Consider the following 16,431-nt stretch of genomic DNA (forward strand, 5'->3'; position numbering starts at 1 on the left):
TATATATATATATATACAGGTAAAAGCCAGTAAATTAGAATATTTTGAAAAACTTGATTTATTTCAGTAATTGCATTCAAAAGGTGTAACTTGTACATTATATTTATTCATTGCACACAGACTGATGCATTCAAATGTTTATTTCATTTAATTTTGATGATTTGAAGTGGCAACAAATGAAAATCCAAAATTCCGTGTGTCACAAAATTAGAATATTACTTAAGGCTAATACAAAAAAGGGATTTTTAGAAATGTTGGCCAACTGAAAAGTATGAAAATGAAAAATATGAGCAAGTACAATACTCAATACTTGGTTGGAGCTCCTTTTGCCTCAATTACTGCGTTAATGCGGCGTGGCATGGAGTCGATGAGTTTCTGGCACTGCTCAGGTGTTATGAGAGCCCAGGTTGCTCTGATAGTGGCCTTCAACTCTTCTGCGTTTTTGGGTCTGGCATTCTGCATCTTCCTTTTCACAATACCCCACAGATTTTCTATGGGGCTAAGGTCAGGGGAGTTGGCGGGCCAATTTAGAACAGAAATACCATGGTCCGTAAACCAGGCACGGGTAGATTTTGCGCTGTGTGCAGGCGCCAAGTCCTGTTGGAACTTGAAATCTCCATCTCCATAGAGCAGGTCAGCAGCAGGAAGCATGAAGTGCTCTAAAACTTGCTGGTAGACGGCTGCGTTGACCCTGGATCTCAGGAAACAGAGTGGACCGTCACCAGCAGATGACATGGCACCCCAAACCATCACTGATGGTGGAAACTTTACACTAGACTTCAGGCAACGTGGATCCTGTGCCTCTCCTGTCTTCCTCCAGACTCTGGGACCTCGATTTCCAAAGGAAATGCAAAATTTGCATGGTTGGGTGATGGTTTGGGGTGCCATGTCATCTGCTGGTGTCGGTCCACTCTGTTTCCTGAGTTTCTGGAAACATTCCAGATTTTCCTGAAATTCCAGGAAATCCGCAATACCCTTTCTCAATTCAACTTGTTACTACTTCAACATTTCTCAACCGATTTGAAAAATTCCAACACCAACCATTCCCAGAACATTCATGTCTTTTATGAAATTCCCATTGAAATTCCAAAAATTCCCAGATTTCCCAGAATTCCACGTTTTTCCCCATTCAAAAGGAATTGGCCATTTTTCAAACTTCCACCATTTCCACATTTTTCGACCTATTCAAACCATTCCGCCTTCAACACATTCCATCCTGGAAATTTTAAACTACCATTGTTCCAAGTTAAAAAAAAATTCCAGTATTTCCCAGAATTCCTGGTTTTCCAAAGCCCTATTTCCACCCTTTATTCTGGCGGCTACTCCTCACACATTTTTCATCGCATTTCAACCGTTCCACCGTCAAAACATTCCTCTTAATCAGGACAAAAAACTAAGTTGTTTTTTGAACTGGAAACATTCCAGATTTTCCTGAAATTCCAGGAAATCCGCCATACCCTTTCTCAATTCAACTTGTTACTACTTCAACATTTCTCGACCGATTTGAAAAATTCCAACACCAACCATTCCCAGAACATTCAAGTCTTTTATGAAACAGAGTGGAGCGACACCAGCAGATGACATGGCACCCCAAACCATCACTGATGGTGGAAACTTTACACTAGACTTCAGGCAACGTGGATCCTGTGCCTCTCCTGTCTTCCTCCAGACTCTGGGACCTCGATTTCCAAAGGAAATGCAAAATTTGCATGGTTGGGTGATGGTTTGGGGTGCCATGTCATCTGCTGGTGTCGGTCCACTCTGTTTCCTGAGATCCAGGGTCAACGCAGCCGTCTACCAGCAAGTTTTAGAGCACTTCATGCTTCCTGCTGCTGACCTGCTCTATGGAGATGGAGATTTCAAGTTCCAACAGGACTTGGCGCCTGCACACAGCGCAAAATCTACCCGTGCCTGGTTTACGGACCATGGTATTTCTGTTCTAAATTGGCCCGCCAACTCCCCTGACCTTAGCCCCATAGAAAATCTGTGGGGTATTGTGAAAAGGAAGATGCAGAATGCCAGACCCAAAAACGCAGAAGAGTTGAAGGCCACTATCAGAGCAACCTGGGCTCTCATAACACCTGAGCAGTGCCAGAAACTCATCGACTCCATGCCACGCCGCATTAACGCAGTAATTGAAATACTGAATACTGAAATAAATCCAGTTTTTCAAAATATTCTAATTTACTGGCTTTTACCTGTATATATATGGTAAATATACTGTCATCCATCCTAGGACTTCTTCCCGGACCACATGGTGTCCATACCCAGCGAGAGCAACAGAGTGGTGGATCACTCCCAACTTGTGCAGGTCCACATCTTCTTAGTGGTCTTTCTTCTACTGCTCTGGACATGTTCAAAGTATCAACACAGATATTTCTCCACCCGACGCAGATCTTCCTCAGCTCCAGCACCGGTCCAGAGATCCATGGACACCTCCACACCAAGGAACCCAGCCGCAAGTCCTGGAAGAAGTTGTACTTTGTACTGCGCAGGTCTGGGCTCTATGTTTCCAACAAAGGGACTTCTAAGGTCAGTCCGACAATTGCGTTACGCTTCCAGATATTTTCATAGTTAAAAGCATAAAAACTGCTTGTTGAATACACTTTATAATCCAGGGAATCGACTCCTTTCACCCTGTATCGTAGTCTAGAGTTTGTTGTGTGGTAGATAGGCTTGCACGGTATACCGGTACTAGAACAGTATCGCGCTTCTAATGAATCAAAAATGGTTCTACACTCTGTTTGAAAAGTACCGGTTCGAGGGCATGACATTGCTGGTTTTACCAGCAGAGGAGCGTGTTCGGCAGCGCACACACACAGAGTACTTACAAGCAGACACAGTGTGTAGACAGAAAAGGGAGAACGGACGCATTTTGGTGTAAAAAAGTCAAGATAAAGGTGAAGTTATAACACTGAAACACCCTCAGGAAGAGATGCTTAAAAGACATGGCTAGCTAGCTAGCGGCTAACGTCCATCCGCAGTGTTTTAGCTACTTCTAAATCACTAATCCTTGGCCTCCCGTTATCCCTGGAGGAGGAGGAATAGCTAAAGAGGCTTCACTACACACCGTAGGAGGATACAATAGCTCACCGGCGTCACAATGTAAACAAGCGCCATGGGTGGATCTACACCTGACATCCACTGTAATGATACCAAGTACTACATTGATATTTTTAGCATCATTTAAAAATATATATATATTTATAAAGTCAGTAAATACGTCCCTGGACACATGAGTACTTTGAATATGACCAATGTATGATCCTGTAACTACTTGGTATCGGATCCATACCTAAATGTGTGGTATCGTCCAAAACTAATGTCAAGTATCAAAGAAGAGAAGAACTAGTGATTATTACATTTGAACAGAAGTGTAGATAGAACATGTTAAAACAGAAAACAGCGCGACACCTACCCTTTACATCAGTATTTTTTAACCATATTATTATTGGTTTATTAGGTATTATATTTTATTGTATGATCCTGCAACTACTTGGTATCGCATCGATACCTACATTTGTGGTATCGTCCAAAACTAATGTAAAGTATCAAAGAAGAGAACAATAAGTGATTATTACATTTTAACAGAAGTGTAGATAGAACATGTTAAAACAGAAAAAAGCGCGACACCTACCCTTTACATCAGTATTTTTTAACCATATTATTATTGGTTTATTAGGTATTATATTTTATAGTATGATCCTGCAACTACTTGGTATCGCATCGATACCTACATTTGTGGTATCGTCCAAAACTGATGGGACGTATCAAAGAAGAGAAGAATAAGTGATTATTACATTTTAACAGAAGTGTAGATAGAACATGTTAAAAGAGAAAATAAGCAGATATTAACAGTAAATGAACAAGTGGATTAATACAGTTTGTCCCTCATAAAGTGTACAAAATAATAGGTGTATAAATGACACAATATGTTACTGCATAGACTAATTAGGAGTCTTTGTTTGTTTACTTACTACTAAAAGACAAGTTGTCTAGTATGTTCACTATTTTATTTAAGGATTAAATTGGCAAAAAAAGTGTCTGCAGTGATCACTTTGTAAAATGTTTGTTTGAACATTTGAGCAACTTTCTGTGATGGAATCCAGTTTATTCTCTGCTATATTAGTAGTGTTTGAGATCAGAACTAAACGTGAGAAAAGGGAGAAGAGATGTCACATCAATGCTCAGGCAAATTGAACTGCATCCAAACAATATCCTGTCATGTTTACATTTATGGATTGAAACGTCACAGATGAATTTCAGGCGAGAGGTTCAGGGAAATCTATAGGGGGGAGACTTGGAACACTTTGGGGCCCCTGACTGACTGACATGGGCCCCCACAAAATAGGAGTGTGGTGACAAAAGCTGTCCACTGCTAAATGGATTCCAAAACTAGCAAAACAAGTTTTGGACCAAACAGTGCTTTAGTTCCTGTCTTGCGCTGTTATTTTGGTGGGCCCTTCCTGTTTTGTTGGTGTTCCCCTGTATCAGCTTCACGCCTTCCTTTGAGCGCCATTCCCCGCACCTGCTCTGTTCAAGTTTTTGCTGTCGTCCAGCATTCTGTTTTTTCTTTACTTTGCGGCCAGTCCAGTTTTACTTTCGTTTTGCATAGCCCTATCCGACTTTAACAAAGCTATTCCCCGCACCTGCTCTGTTTTTGCAATCAAGACTGTTCCAGTTGTGCGGACGCCGTCCTTTTTCGTGGGGAGGTTGTTGATTGCCATGTCGTGTACGGGCTTACTTTGTGGACGCCGTCTGCTCCTCCACAGTAAGTCTTTGCTGTCGTCCAGCATTCTGTTTTTGTTTACTTTGCGGCCAGTTCAGTTTTACTTTCGTTTTGCACAGCCATCCCGATGCTTCATGGCCTTCTCCTTTCTGTTTTGTTCATTTTTGGTTTAAGCATTAGACACCTTTTTACCTGCACGCTGCCTCCCGCTGTGCTCTGCGTATCGGGATCACGACAAACCATCCTCGTCTCGCCCGCCACGTTCCGACTTTTACAAAGCTATTCCCCGCACCTGCTCTGTTTTCGCAATCAAGACTGTTCCAGTTGTGCGGACGCCGTCCTTTTTTGTGGGGAGGTTGTTGATTGCCATGCTGTGTACGGGTGTACTTTGTGGACGCCGTCTGCTGCTCCACAGTAAGTCTTTGCTGTCGTCCAGCATTCTGTTTTTCTTTACTTTGCGGCCAGTTCAGTTTTACTTTCGTTTTGCACAGCCATCCCGATGCTTCATGGCCTTCTCCTTTCCGTTTTGTTCATTTTTGGTTTAAGCATTAGATACCTTTTTACCTGCACGCCGCCTCCTGCTGTGCTCTGCGTATCGGGATCACGACAAACCATCCTCTTCTCGGCCGACAAGTTCCGACTTTAACAAAGCTATTCCCCGCACCTGCTCTGTTTTCGCAATCAAGACTGTACCAGTTGTGCGGACGCCGTTCTTCTTCGTGGGGATGTTGTTGATTGCCATGTCGTGTACGGGCGTACTTTGTGGACGCCGTCTGCTGCTCCACAGTAAGTCTTTGCTGTCGTCCAGCATTCTGTTTTTGTTTACTTTGCGGCCAGTTCAGTTTTACTTTCGTTTTGCACAGCCATCCCGATGCTTCATGGCCTTTTCCTTTCCGTTTTGTTCATTTTTGGTTTAAGCATTAGATACCTTTTTACCTGCACGCCGTCTCCCGCTGTGCTCTGCGTATCGGGATCACGACAAACCATCCTCGTCTCGCCCGACACGTTCCGACTTTAACAAAGCTATTCCCCGCACCTGCTCTGTTTTTGCAATCAAGACTGTTCCAGTTGTGCGGATGCCGTCCTTTTTCGTGGGGAGGTTGTTGATAGCCATGTCGTGTATGGGCTTACATTGTGGACGCCATCTGCTGCTCCACAGTAAGTCTTTGCTGTCGTCCAGCATTCTGTTTTTCTTTACTTTGCGGTCAGTTCAGTTTTACTTTCGTTTTGCACAGCCATCCCGATGCTTCATGGCCTTTTCCTTTCCGTTTTGTTCATTTTTGGTTTAAGCATTAGATACCTTTTTACCTGCACGCCGCCTCCCACTGTGCTCTGCGTATCGGGATCACGACAAACCATCCTCGTCTCGCCCGACACCTTCCGACTTTAACAAAGCTATTCCCCGCACCTGCTCTGTTTTCGCAATCAAGACTGTTCCAGTTGTGCGGACGCCGTCCTTTTTCGTGGGGAGGTTGTTGATAGCCATGTCGTGTACGGGCTTACTTTGTGGACGCCGTCTGCTGCTCCACAGTAAGTCTTTGCTGTCGTCCAGCATTCTGTTTTTCTTTACTTTGTGGTCAGTTCAGTTTTACTTTTGTTTTGCACAGCCATCCCGATGCTTCATGGCCTTTTCCTTTCCGTTTTGTTCATTTTTGGTTTAAGCATTAGACACCTTTTTACCTGCACGCCGTCTCCCGCTGTGCTCTGCGTATCGGGATCACGACAAACCATCCTCGTCTCGCCCGACACGTTCCGACTTTTACAAAGCTATTCCCCGCACCTGGTCTGTTTTCGCAATCAAGACTGTTCCAGTTGTGCGGACGCCGTCCTTTTTCGTGGGGAGGTTGTTGATTGCCATGTCGCGTACGGGCGTACTTTGTGGACGCCGTCTGCTGCTCCACAGTAAGTCTTTGCTGTCGTCCAGCATTCTGTTTTTCTTTACTTTGCGGCCAGTTCAGTTTTACTTTCGTTTTGCACAGCCATCCCGATGCGTCATGGCCTTCTCCTTTCCGTTTTGTTCATTTTTGGTTTAAGCATTAGACACCTTTTTACCTGCACACCGCCTCCCGCTGTGCTCTGCGTATCGGGATCACGACAAACCATCCTCGTCTCGCTCGACACCTTCCGACTTTTACAAAGCTATTCCCCGCACCTGCTCTGTTTTCGAAATCAAGACTGTTCCAGTTGTGCGGACGCCGTCCTTTTTCGTGGGGAGGTTGTTGATTGCCATGTCGTGTACGGGCGTACTTTGTGGACGCCGTCTGCTGCTCCACAGTAAGTCTTTGCTGTCGTCCAGCATTCTGTTTTTCTTTACTTTGCGGCCAGTTCTGTTTTACTTTCGTTTTGCACAGCCATCCCGATGCTTCATGGCCTTTTCCTTTCCGTTTTGTTCATTTTTGGTTTAAGCATTAGACACCTTTTTACCTGCACGCCGCCTCCCGCTGTGCTCTGCGTATCGGGATCACGACAAACCATCCTCGTCTCGCCCGACACGTTCCGACTTTTACAAAGCTATTCCCCGCACCTGCTCTGTTTTCGCAATCAAGACTGTTCCAGTTGTGCGGACGCCGTCCTTTTTCGTGGGGAGGTTGTTGATTGCCATGTCGTGTACGGGCGTACTTTGTGGACGCCGTCTGCTGCTCCACAGTAAGTCTTTGCTGTCGTCCAGCATTCTGTTTTTCTTTACTTTGCGGCCAGTTCAGTTTTACTTTCGTTTTGCACAGCCATCCCGATGCTTCATGGCCTTTTCCTTTCCGTTTTGTTCATTTTTGGTTTAAGCATTAGACACCTTTTTACCTGCACGCCGCCTCCCGCTGTGCTCTGCGTATCGGGATCACGACAACCCATCCTCGTCTCGCCCAACACGTTCCGACTTTAACAAAGCTATTCCCCGCACCTGCTCTGTTTTCGCAATCAAGACTGTTCCAGTTGTGCGGATGCCGTCCTTTTTCGTGGGGAGGTTGTTGATAGCCATGTCGTGTACGGGCTTACTTTGTGGATGCCGTCTGCTGCTCCACAGTAAGTCTTTGCTGTCGTCCAGCATTCTGTTTTTCTTTATTTTGCGGCCAGTTCAGTTTTACTTTCGTTTTGCACAGCCATCCCGATGCTTCATGGCCTTCTCCTTTCCGTTTTGTTCATTTTTGGTTTAAGCATTAGACACCTTTTTACCTGCACGCCGTCTCCCGCTGTGCTCTGCGTATCGGGATCACGACAAACCATCCTCGTCTCGCCCGACACGTTCCGACTTTAACAAAGCTATTCCCCGCACCTGCTCTGTTTTCGCAATCAAGACTGTTCCAGTTGTGCGGATGCCGTCCTTTTTCGTGGGGAGGTTGTTGATAGCCATGTCGTGTACGGGCGTACTTTGTGGACGCCGTCTGCTGCTCCACAGTAAGTCTTTGCTGTCGTCCAGCATTCTGTTTTTCTTTACTTTGCGGCCAGTTCAGTTTTACTTTCGTTTTGCACAGCCATCCCGATGCTTCATGGCCTTTTCCTTTCCGTTTTGTTCATTTTTGGTTTAAGCATTAGACACCTTTTTACCTGCACGCCGCCTCCCGCTGTGCTCTGCGTATCGGGATCACGACAAACCATCCTCGTCTCGCCCGACACGTTCCGACTTTAACAAAGCTATTCCCCGCACCTGCTCTGTTTTCGCAATCAAGACTGTTCCAGTTGTGCGGATGCCGTCCTTTTTCGTGGGGAGGTTGTTGATAGCCATGTCGTGTATGGGCTTACTTTGTGGACGCCGTCTGCTGCTCCACAGTAAGTCTTTGCTGTCGTCCAGCATTCTGTTTTTCTTTACTTTGCGGCCAGTTCTGTTTTACTTTCGTTTTGCACAGCCATCCCGATGCTTCATGGCCTTTTCCTTTCCGTTTTGTTCATTTTTGGTTTAAGCATTAGACACCTTTTTACCTGCACGCCGTCTCCCGCTGTGCTCTGCGTATCGGGATCACGACAAACCATCCTCGTCTCGCCCGACACGTTCCGACTTTTACAAAGCTATTCCCCGCACCTGCTCTGTTTTCGCAATCAAGACTGTTCCAGTTGTGCGGACGCCGTCCTTTTTCGTGGGGAGGTTGTTGATTGCCATGTCGTGTACGGGCGTACTTTGTGGACGCCGTCTGCTGCTCCACAGTAAGTCTTTGCTGTCGTCCAGCATTCTGTTTTTCTTTACTTTGCGGCCAGTTCAGTTTTACTTTCGTTTTGCACAGCCATCCCGATGCTTCATGGCCTTTTCCTTTCCGTTTTGTTCATTTTTGGTTTAAGCATTAGACACCTTTTTACCTGCACGCCGTCTCCCGCTGTGCTCTGCGTATCGGGATCACGACAAACCATCCTTGTCTCGCCTGACACGTTCCGACTTTTACAAAGCTATTCCCCGCACCTGCTCTGTTTTCACAATTAAGACTGTTCCAGTTGTGCGGACGCCGTCCTTCTTTGTGGGGATGTTGTTGATTGCCATGTCGCGTACGGGCGTACTTTGTGGACGCCGTCTGCTGCTCTACAGTAAGTCTTTGCTGTCGTCCAGCATTCTGTTTTTTGTTTACTTTGCAGCCAGTTCAGTTTTACTTTCGTTTTGCACAGCTATCCCGATGCTTCATGGCCTTTTCCTTTCCGTTTTGTTCATTTTTGGTTTAAGCATTAGATACGTTTTTACCTGCACGCCGCCTCCCGCTGTGCTCTGCGTATCGGGATCACGACAAACCATCCTCGTCTCGCCCGACACGTTCCGACTTTAACAAAGCTATTCCCCGCACCTGCTCTGTTTTCGCAATCAAGACTGTTCCAGTTGTGCGGACGCCGTCCTTTTTCGTGGGGAGGTTGTTGATAGCCATGTCGTGTACGGGCTTACTTTGTGGACGCCGTCTGCTGCTCCGCAGTAAGTCTTTGCTGTCGTCCAGCATTCTGTTTTTCTTTACTTTGCGGCCAGTTCAGTTTTACTTTCGTTTTGCACAGCCATCCCGATGCTTCATGGCCTTTTCCTTTCCGTTTTGTTAATTTTTGGTTTAAGCATTAGACACCTTTTTACCTGCACGCCGTCTCCCACTGTGCTCTGCGTATCGGGATCACGACAAACCATCCTCGTCTCGCCCGACACGTTCCGACTTTAACAAAGCTATTCCCCGCACCTGCTCTGTTTTCGCAATCAAGACTGTTCCAGTTGTGCGGACGCCGTCCTTTTTTGTGGGGAGGTTGTTGATAGCCATGTCGTGTATGGGCTTACTTTGTGGACGCCGTCTGCTGCTCCACAGTAAGTCTTTGCTGTCGTCCAGCATTCTGTTTTTCTTTACTTTGCGGTCAGTTCAGTTTTACTTTCGTTTTGCACAGCCATCCCGATGCTTCTTGGCCTTTTCCTTTCCGTTTTGTTCATTTTTGGTTTAAGCATTAGACACCTTTTTACCTGCACGCCGTCTCCCGCTGTGCTCTGCGTATCGGGATCACGACAAACTATCCTCGTCTCGCCCGACACGTTCCGACTTTTACAAAGCTATTCCCCGCACCTCCTCTGTTTTTGCAATCAAGACTGTTCCAGTTGTGCGGACGCCGTCCTTTTTCGTGGGGAGGTTGTTGATAGCCATGTCGTGTACGGGCGTACTTTGTGGACGCCGTCTGCTGCTCCACAGTAAGTCTTTGCTGTCGTCCAGCATTCTGTTTTTCTTTACTTTGCGGCCAGTTCAGTTTTACTTTCGTTTTGAACAGCCATCCCGATGCTTCATGGCCTTTTCCTTTCCGTTTTGTTCATTTTTGGTTTAAGCATTAGACACCTTTTTACTTGCACGCCGCCTCCCGCTGTGCTCTGCATATCGGGATCACGACAAACCATCCTCGTCTCGCCCGACACGTTCCGACTTTAACAAAGCTATTCCCCGCACCTGCTCTGTTTTCGCAATCAAGACTGTTCCAGTTGTGCGGACGCCGTCCTTTTTCGTGGGGAGGTTGTTGATAGCCATGTCGTGTACGGGCTTACTTTGTGGACGCCGTCTGCTGCTCCGCAGTAAGTCTTTGCTGTCGTCCAGCATTCTGTTTTTCTTTACTTTGCGGCCAGTTCAGTTTTACTTTCGTTTTGCACAGCCATCCCGATGCTTCATGGCCTTTTCCTTTCCGTTTTGTTAATTTTTGGTTTAAGCATTAGACACCTTTTTACCTGCACGCCGTCTCCCACTGTGCTCTGCGTATCGGGATCACGACAAACCATCCTCGTCTCGCCCGACACGTTCCGACTTTAACAAAGCTATTCCCCGCACCTGCTCTGTTTTCGCAATCAAGACTGTTCCAGTTGTGCGGACGCCGTCCTTTTTTGTGGGGAGGTTGTTGATAGCCATGTCGTGTATGGGCTTACTTTGTGGACGCCGTCTGCTGCTCCACAGTAAGTCTTTGCTGTCGTCCAGCATTCTGTTTTTCTTTACTTTGCGGTCAGTTCAGTTTTACTTTCGTTTTGCACAGCCATCCCGATGCTTCTTGGCCTTTTCCTTTCCGTTTTGTTCATTTTTGGTTTAAGCATTAGACACCTTTTTACCTGCACGCCGTCTCCCGCTGTGCTCTGCGTATCGGGATCACGACAAACTATCCTCGTCTCGCCCGACACGTTCCGACTTTTACAAAGCTATTCCCCGCACCTGCTCTGTTTTTGCAATCAAGACTGTTCCAGTTGTGCGGACGCCGTCCTTTTTCGTGGGGAGGTTGTTGATAGCCATGTCGTGTACGGGCGTACTTTGTGGACGCCGTCTGCTGCTCCACAGTAAGTCTTTGCTGTCGTCCAGCATTCTGTTTTTCTTTACTTTGCGGCCAGTTCAGTTTTACTTTCGTTTTGAACAGCCATCCCGATGCTTCATGGCCTTTTCCTTTCCGTTTTGTTCATTTTTGGTTTAAGCATTAGACACCTTTTTACTTGCACGCCGCCTCCCGCTGTGCTCTGCATATCGGGATCACGACAAACCATCCTCGTCTCGCCCGACACGTTCCGACTTTAACAAAGCTATTCCCCGCACCTGCTCTGTTTTCGCAATCAAGACTGTTCCAGTTGTGCGGACGCCGTCCTTTTTCGTGGGGAGGTTGTTGATAGCCATGTCGTGTACGGGCTTACTTTGTGGACGCCGTCTGCTGCTCCGCAGTAAGTCTTTGCTGTCGTCCAGCATTCTGTTTTTCTTTACTTTGCGGCCAGTTCAGTTTTACTTTCGTTTTGCACAGCCATCCCGATGCTTCATGGCCTTTTCCTTTCCGTTTTGTTAATTTTTGGTTTAAGCATTAGACACCTTTTTACCTGCACGCCGTCTCCCACTGTGCTCTGCGTATCGGGATCACGACAAACCATCCTCGTCTCGCCCGACACGTTCCGACTTTAACAAAGCTATTCCCCGCACCTGCTCTGTTTTCGCAATCAAGACTGTTCCAGTTGTGCGGACGCCGTCCTTTTTTGTGGGGAGGTTGTTGATAGCCATGTCGTGTATGGGCTTACTTTGTGGACGCCGTCTGCTGCTCCACAGTAAGTCTTTGCTGTCGTCCAGCATTCTGTTTTTCTTTACTTTGCGGTCAGTTCAGTTTTACTTTCGTTTTGCACAGCCATCCCGATGCTTCTTGGCCTTTTCCTTTCCGTTTTGTTCATTTTTGGTTTAAGCATTAGACACCTTTTTACCTGCACGCCGTCTCCCGCTGTGCTCTGCGTATCGGGATCACGACAAACTATCCTCGTCTCGCCCGACACGTTCCGACTTTTACAAAGCTATTCCCCGCACCTGCTCTGTTTTTGCAATCAAGACTGTTCCAGTTGTGCGGACGCCGTCCTTTTTCGTGGGGAGGTTGTTGATAGCCATGTCGTGTACGGGCGTACTTTGTGGACGCCGTCTGCTGCTCCACAGTAAGTCTTTGCTGTCGTCCAGCATTCTGTTTTTCTTTACTTTGCGGCCAGTTCAGTTTTACTTTCGTTTTGAACAGCCATCCCGATGCTTCATGGCCTTTTCCTTTCCGTTTTGTTCATTTTTGGTTTAAGCATTAGACACCTTTTTACTTGCACGCCGCCTCCCGCTGTGCTCTGCATATCGGGATCACGACAAACCATCCTCGTCTCGCCCGACACGTTCCGACTTTAACAAAGCTATTCCCCGCACCTGCTCTGTTTTCGCAATCAAGACTGTTCCAGTTGTGCGGACGCCGTCCTTTTTCGTGGGGAGGTTGTTGATAGCCATGTCGTGTACGGGCTTACTTTGTGGACGCCGTCTGCTGCTCCGCAGTAAGTCTTTGCTGTCGTCCAGCATTCTGTTTTTCTTTACTTTGCGGCCAGTTCAGTTTTACTTTCGTTTTGCACAGCCATCCCGATGCTTCATGGCCTTTTCCTTTCCGTTTTGTTAATTTTTGGTTTAAGCATTAGACACCTTTTTACCTGCACGCCGTCTCCCACTGTGCTCTGCGTATCGGGATCACGACAAACCATCCTCGTCTCGCCCGACACGTTCCGACTTTAACAAAGCTATTCCCCGCACCTGCTCTGTTTTCGCAATCAAGACTGTTCCAGTTGTGCGGACGCCGTCCTTTTTTGTGGGGAGGTTGTTGATAGCCATGTCGTGTATGGGCTTACTTTGTGGACGCCGTCTGCTGCTCCACAGTAAGTCTTTGCTGTCGTCCAGCATTCTGTTTTTCTTTACTTTGCGGTCAGTTCAGTTTTACTTTCGTTTTGCACAGCCATCCCGATGCTTCTTGGCCTTTTCCTTTCCGTTTTGTTCATTTTTGGTTTAAGCATTAGACACCTTTTTACCTGCACGCCGTCTCCCGCTGTGCTCTGCGTATCGGGATCACGACAAACTATCCTCGTCTCGCCCGACACGTTCCGACTTTTACAAAGCTATTCCCCGCACCTGCTCTGTTTTTGCAATCAAGACTGTTCCAGTTGTGCGGACGCCGTCCTTTTTCGTGGGGAGGTTGTTGATAGCCATGTCGTGTACGGGCGTACTTTGTGGACGCCGTCTGCTGCTCCACAGTAAGTCTTTGCTGTCGTCCAGCATTCTGTTTTTCTTTACTTTGCGGCCAGTTCAGTTTTACTTTCGTTTTGAACAGCCATCCCGATGCTTCATGGCCTTTTCCTTTCCGTTTTGTTCATTTTTGGTTTAAGCATTAGACACCTTTTTACCTGCACGCCGTCTCCCGCTGTGCTCTGCGTATCGGGATCACGACAAACCATCATCGTCTCGCCCGACACCTTCCGACTTTAACAAAGCTGCACCTGCTCTGTTTTCGCAATCAAGACTGTTCCAGTTGCGCGGACGCCGTCCTTCTTTGTGGGGACGTTGTTGATTGCCATGTTGCGTACGGGCGTACTTTGTGGACGCCGTCTGCTGCTCCACAGTAAGTCTTTGCTGTCGTCCAGCATTCTGTTTTTTTTTACAGGAACCGTGGCATCTTCAGTTCCTGGCGGACTTTACTGACCGGAGCGTCTTCACACTTTTGTCCGGCAAAAAAGTCCACGGGGCCCCGACTGACTTCTGCTTCTGTGTGAAGGTAGTCGGACTCGTTTTGCCGCCATGAACGTGGTCTCTCTTGTTTTGACTCGTCTTGCCACCATGAACGTGGTCTCTCTTGTTTCACGCCTGCTTCACTCCTAGTCCATGAAGTGTTCTTCACCCCGGGACATGAAGCTGCTTTGTGCGGACGATGAACGGACCAGGACCTGTTGGATCACAGCCGTGCGCTTGTTTAAGGTTATTATTGTTATGATTCTTATTATTGTTTCTTGTGGCATTGCTGGTTTTAAGAGCAGAGGAGCATGTTGGGCAGCGCACACACACAGAGTACTTACAAGCAGACACAGTGTGTAGACAGAAAAGGGAGAACGGACGCATTTTGGTGTACAAAGTAAAGATAAAGGTGGAGTTATAACACTGAAACACCCTCAGGAAGAGCTGCTTTAAGACATGGCTAGGTAGTTAGCGGCTAACATCCATCCACAGTGTTTTAGCTACTTCTAAATCACTAATCCTGGCCTCCATGGTGACAAACAAAGTGAGTTTCATACACTGACCGTGGTCCATGGTCATGTTTCAGTGGTCCATGGTCATGTTTCAATGGTCCCTGGTCATGTTTCAGTTGTCCCTGGTCATGTTTCCATGGTCTATGATCATGTTTCAGTGGTCCCTGGTCATGTTTCTGTGGTCCATGGTCATGTTTCAGTGGTCCATGGTCATGTTTCAGTGGTCCCTGGTCATATTTCTGTGGTCCATGGTCATGTTTCAGTGGTCCATGGTCATGTTTCAGTGGTCCCTGGTCATGTTTCCGTGGTCCATGGTCATGTTTCCGTAGTCCATGGTCATGTTTCCGTGGTCCATGGTCATGTTTCCATAGTCCATGGTCATGTTTCAGTGGTCCATGGTCATGTTTCAGTTGTCCATGGTCATGTTTCAGTGGTCCCTGGTCATGTTTCCGTGGTCCATTGTCATGTTTCAGTGGTCCCTGGTCATGTTTCCATAGTCCATGGTCATGTTTCAGTGGTCCATGGTCATGTTTCAGTTGTCCATGGTCATGTTTCAGTGGTCCATGGTCATGTTTCAGTGGTCCATGGTCATATTTCCATAGTCCATGGTCATGTTTCAGTGGTCCATGGTCATGTTTCAGTGGTCCCTGGTCATGTTTCCGTGGTCCATGGTCATTTTTCAGTGGTCCATGGTCATGTTTCAGTGGTCCATGGTCATGTTTCAGTGGTCCATGGTCATGTTTCAGTGGTCCATGGTCATGTTTCAGTGGTCCCTGGTCATGTTTCCGTGGTCCATTGTCATGTTTCAGTGGTCCATGGTCATGTTTCCGTGGTCCATGGTCATGTTTCAGTGGTCCATGGTCATGTTTCAGTGGTCCCTGGTCATGTTTCCGTGGTCCATGGTCATGTTTCAGTGGTCCATGGTCATGTTTCCATAGTCCATGGTCATGTTTCCGTGGTCCATGGTCATGTTTCAGTGGTCCATGGTCATGTTTCCGTGGTCCATGGTCATGTTTCAGTGGTCCCTGGTAATGTTTCCGTGGTCCATGGGTATGTTTCAGTGGTCCCTGGTCATGTTTCCGTGGTCCATTGTCATGTTTCAGTGGTCCATGGTCATGTTTCCGTGGTCCATGGTCATGTTTCAGTGGTCCATGGTCATGTTTCAGTGGTCCCTGGTCATGTTTCCATGGTCCATGGTCATGTTTCTGTGGTCCATGGTCATGTTTCCGTAGTCCACGGTCATGTTTCCGTGGTCCCTGGTCATGTTTCCGTGGTCCATGGTCATGTTTCAGTGGTCCATGGTCATTTTTCAGTGGTCCATGGTCATGTTTCAGTGGTCCATGGTCATATTTCAGTGGTCCCTGGTCATGTTTCAGTTGTCCCTGGTCATGTTTCCGTGGTCCATGGTCATGTTTCAGTGGTCCATGGTCATGTTTCAGTGGTCCCTGGTCATGTTTCCGTGGTCCATGGTCATGTTTCAGTGATCCATGGTCATGTTTCCATAGTCCATGGTCATGTTTCCGTGGTCCATGGTCATGTTTCAGTGGTCCATGGGTATGTTTCAGTGGTCCCTGGTCATGTTTCCGTGGTCCATGGTCATGTTTCAGTGGTCCATGGTCATGTTTCAGTGGTCCCTGCTCATGTTTCCGTGGTCCATGGTCATGTTTCCGTAGTCCACGGTCATGTTTCCGTGGTCCATGGTCATGTTTCAGTGGTCCCTGGTCATGTTTTCGTGGTCCATGGT

The 16,431-nt window shown here is 47.1% G+C and overlaps 1 protein-coding gene across 1 annotated transcript in view; it reads left to right on the top strand.

The window, feature by feature from the left end:
* LOC133603047 (growth factor receptor-bound protein 14-like) overlaps positions 1-16,431 on the top strand; it is an 88,043-nt gene that overhangs the window by 52,493 nt on the left and 19,119 nt on the right. The window contains exons 5-8 of the mRNA XM_061956194.1: positions 2,237-2,311; positions 2,395-2,532; positions 14,108-14,218; positions 14,323-14,418. Of these exons, the coding sequence (XP_061812178.1) occupies positions 2,237-2,311; positions 2,395-2,532; positions 14,108-14,218; positions 14,323-14,418 (420 nt within the window). The remainder of the gene's footprint in view (positions 1-2,236; positions 2,312-2,394; positions 2,533-14,107; positions 14,219-14,322; positions 14,419-16,431) is intronic.

The sequence above is a fragment of the Nerophis lumbriciformis genome, linkage group LG13 (genome assembly GCF_033978685.3).
Source record: "Nerophis lumbriciformis linkage group LG13, RoL_Nlum_v2.1, whole genome shotgun sequence".
Taxonomy (NCBI): Eukaryota; Metazoa; Chordata; class Actinopteri; order Syngnathiformes; family Syngnathidae; genus Nerophis; species Nerophis lumbriciformis.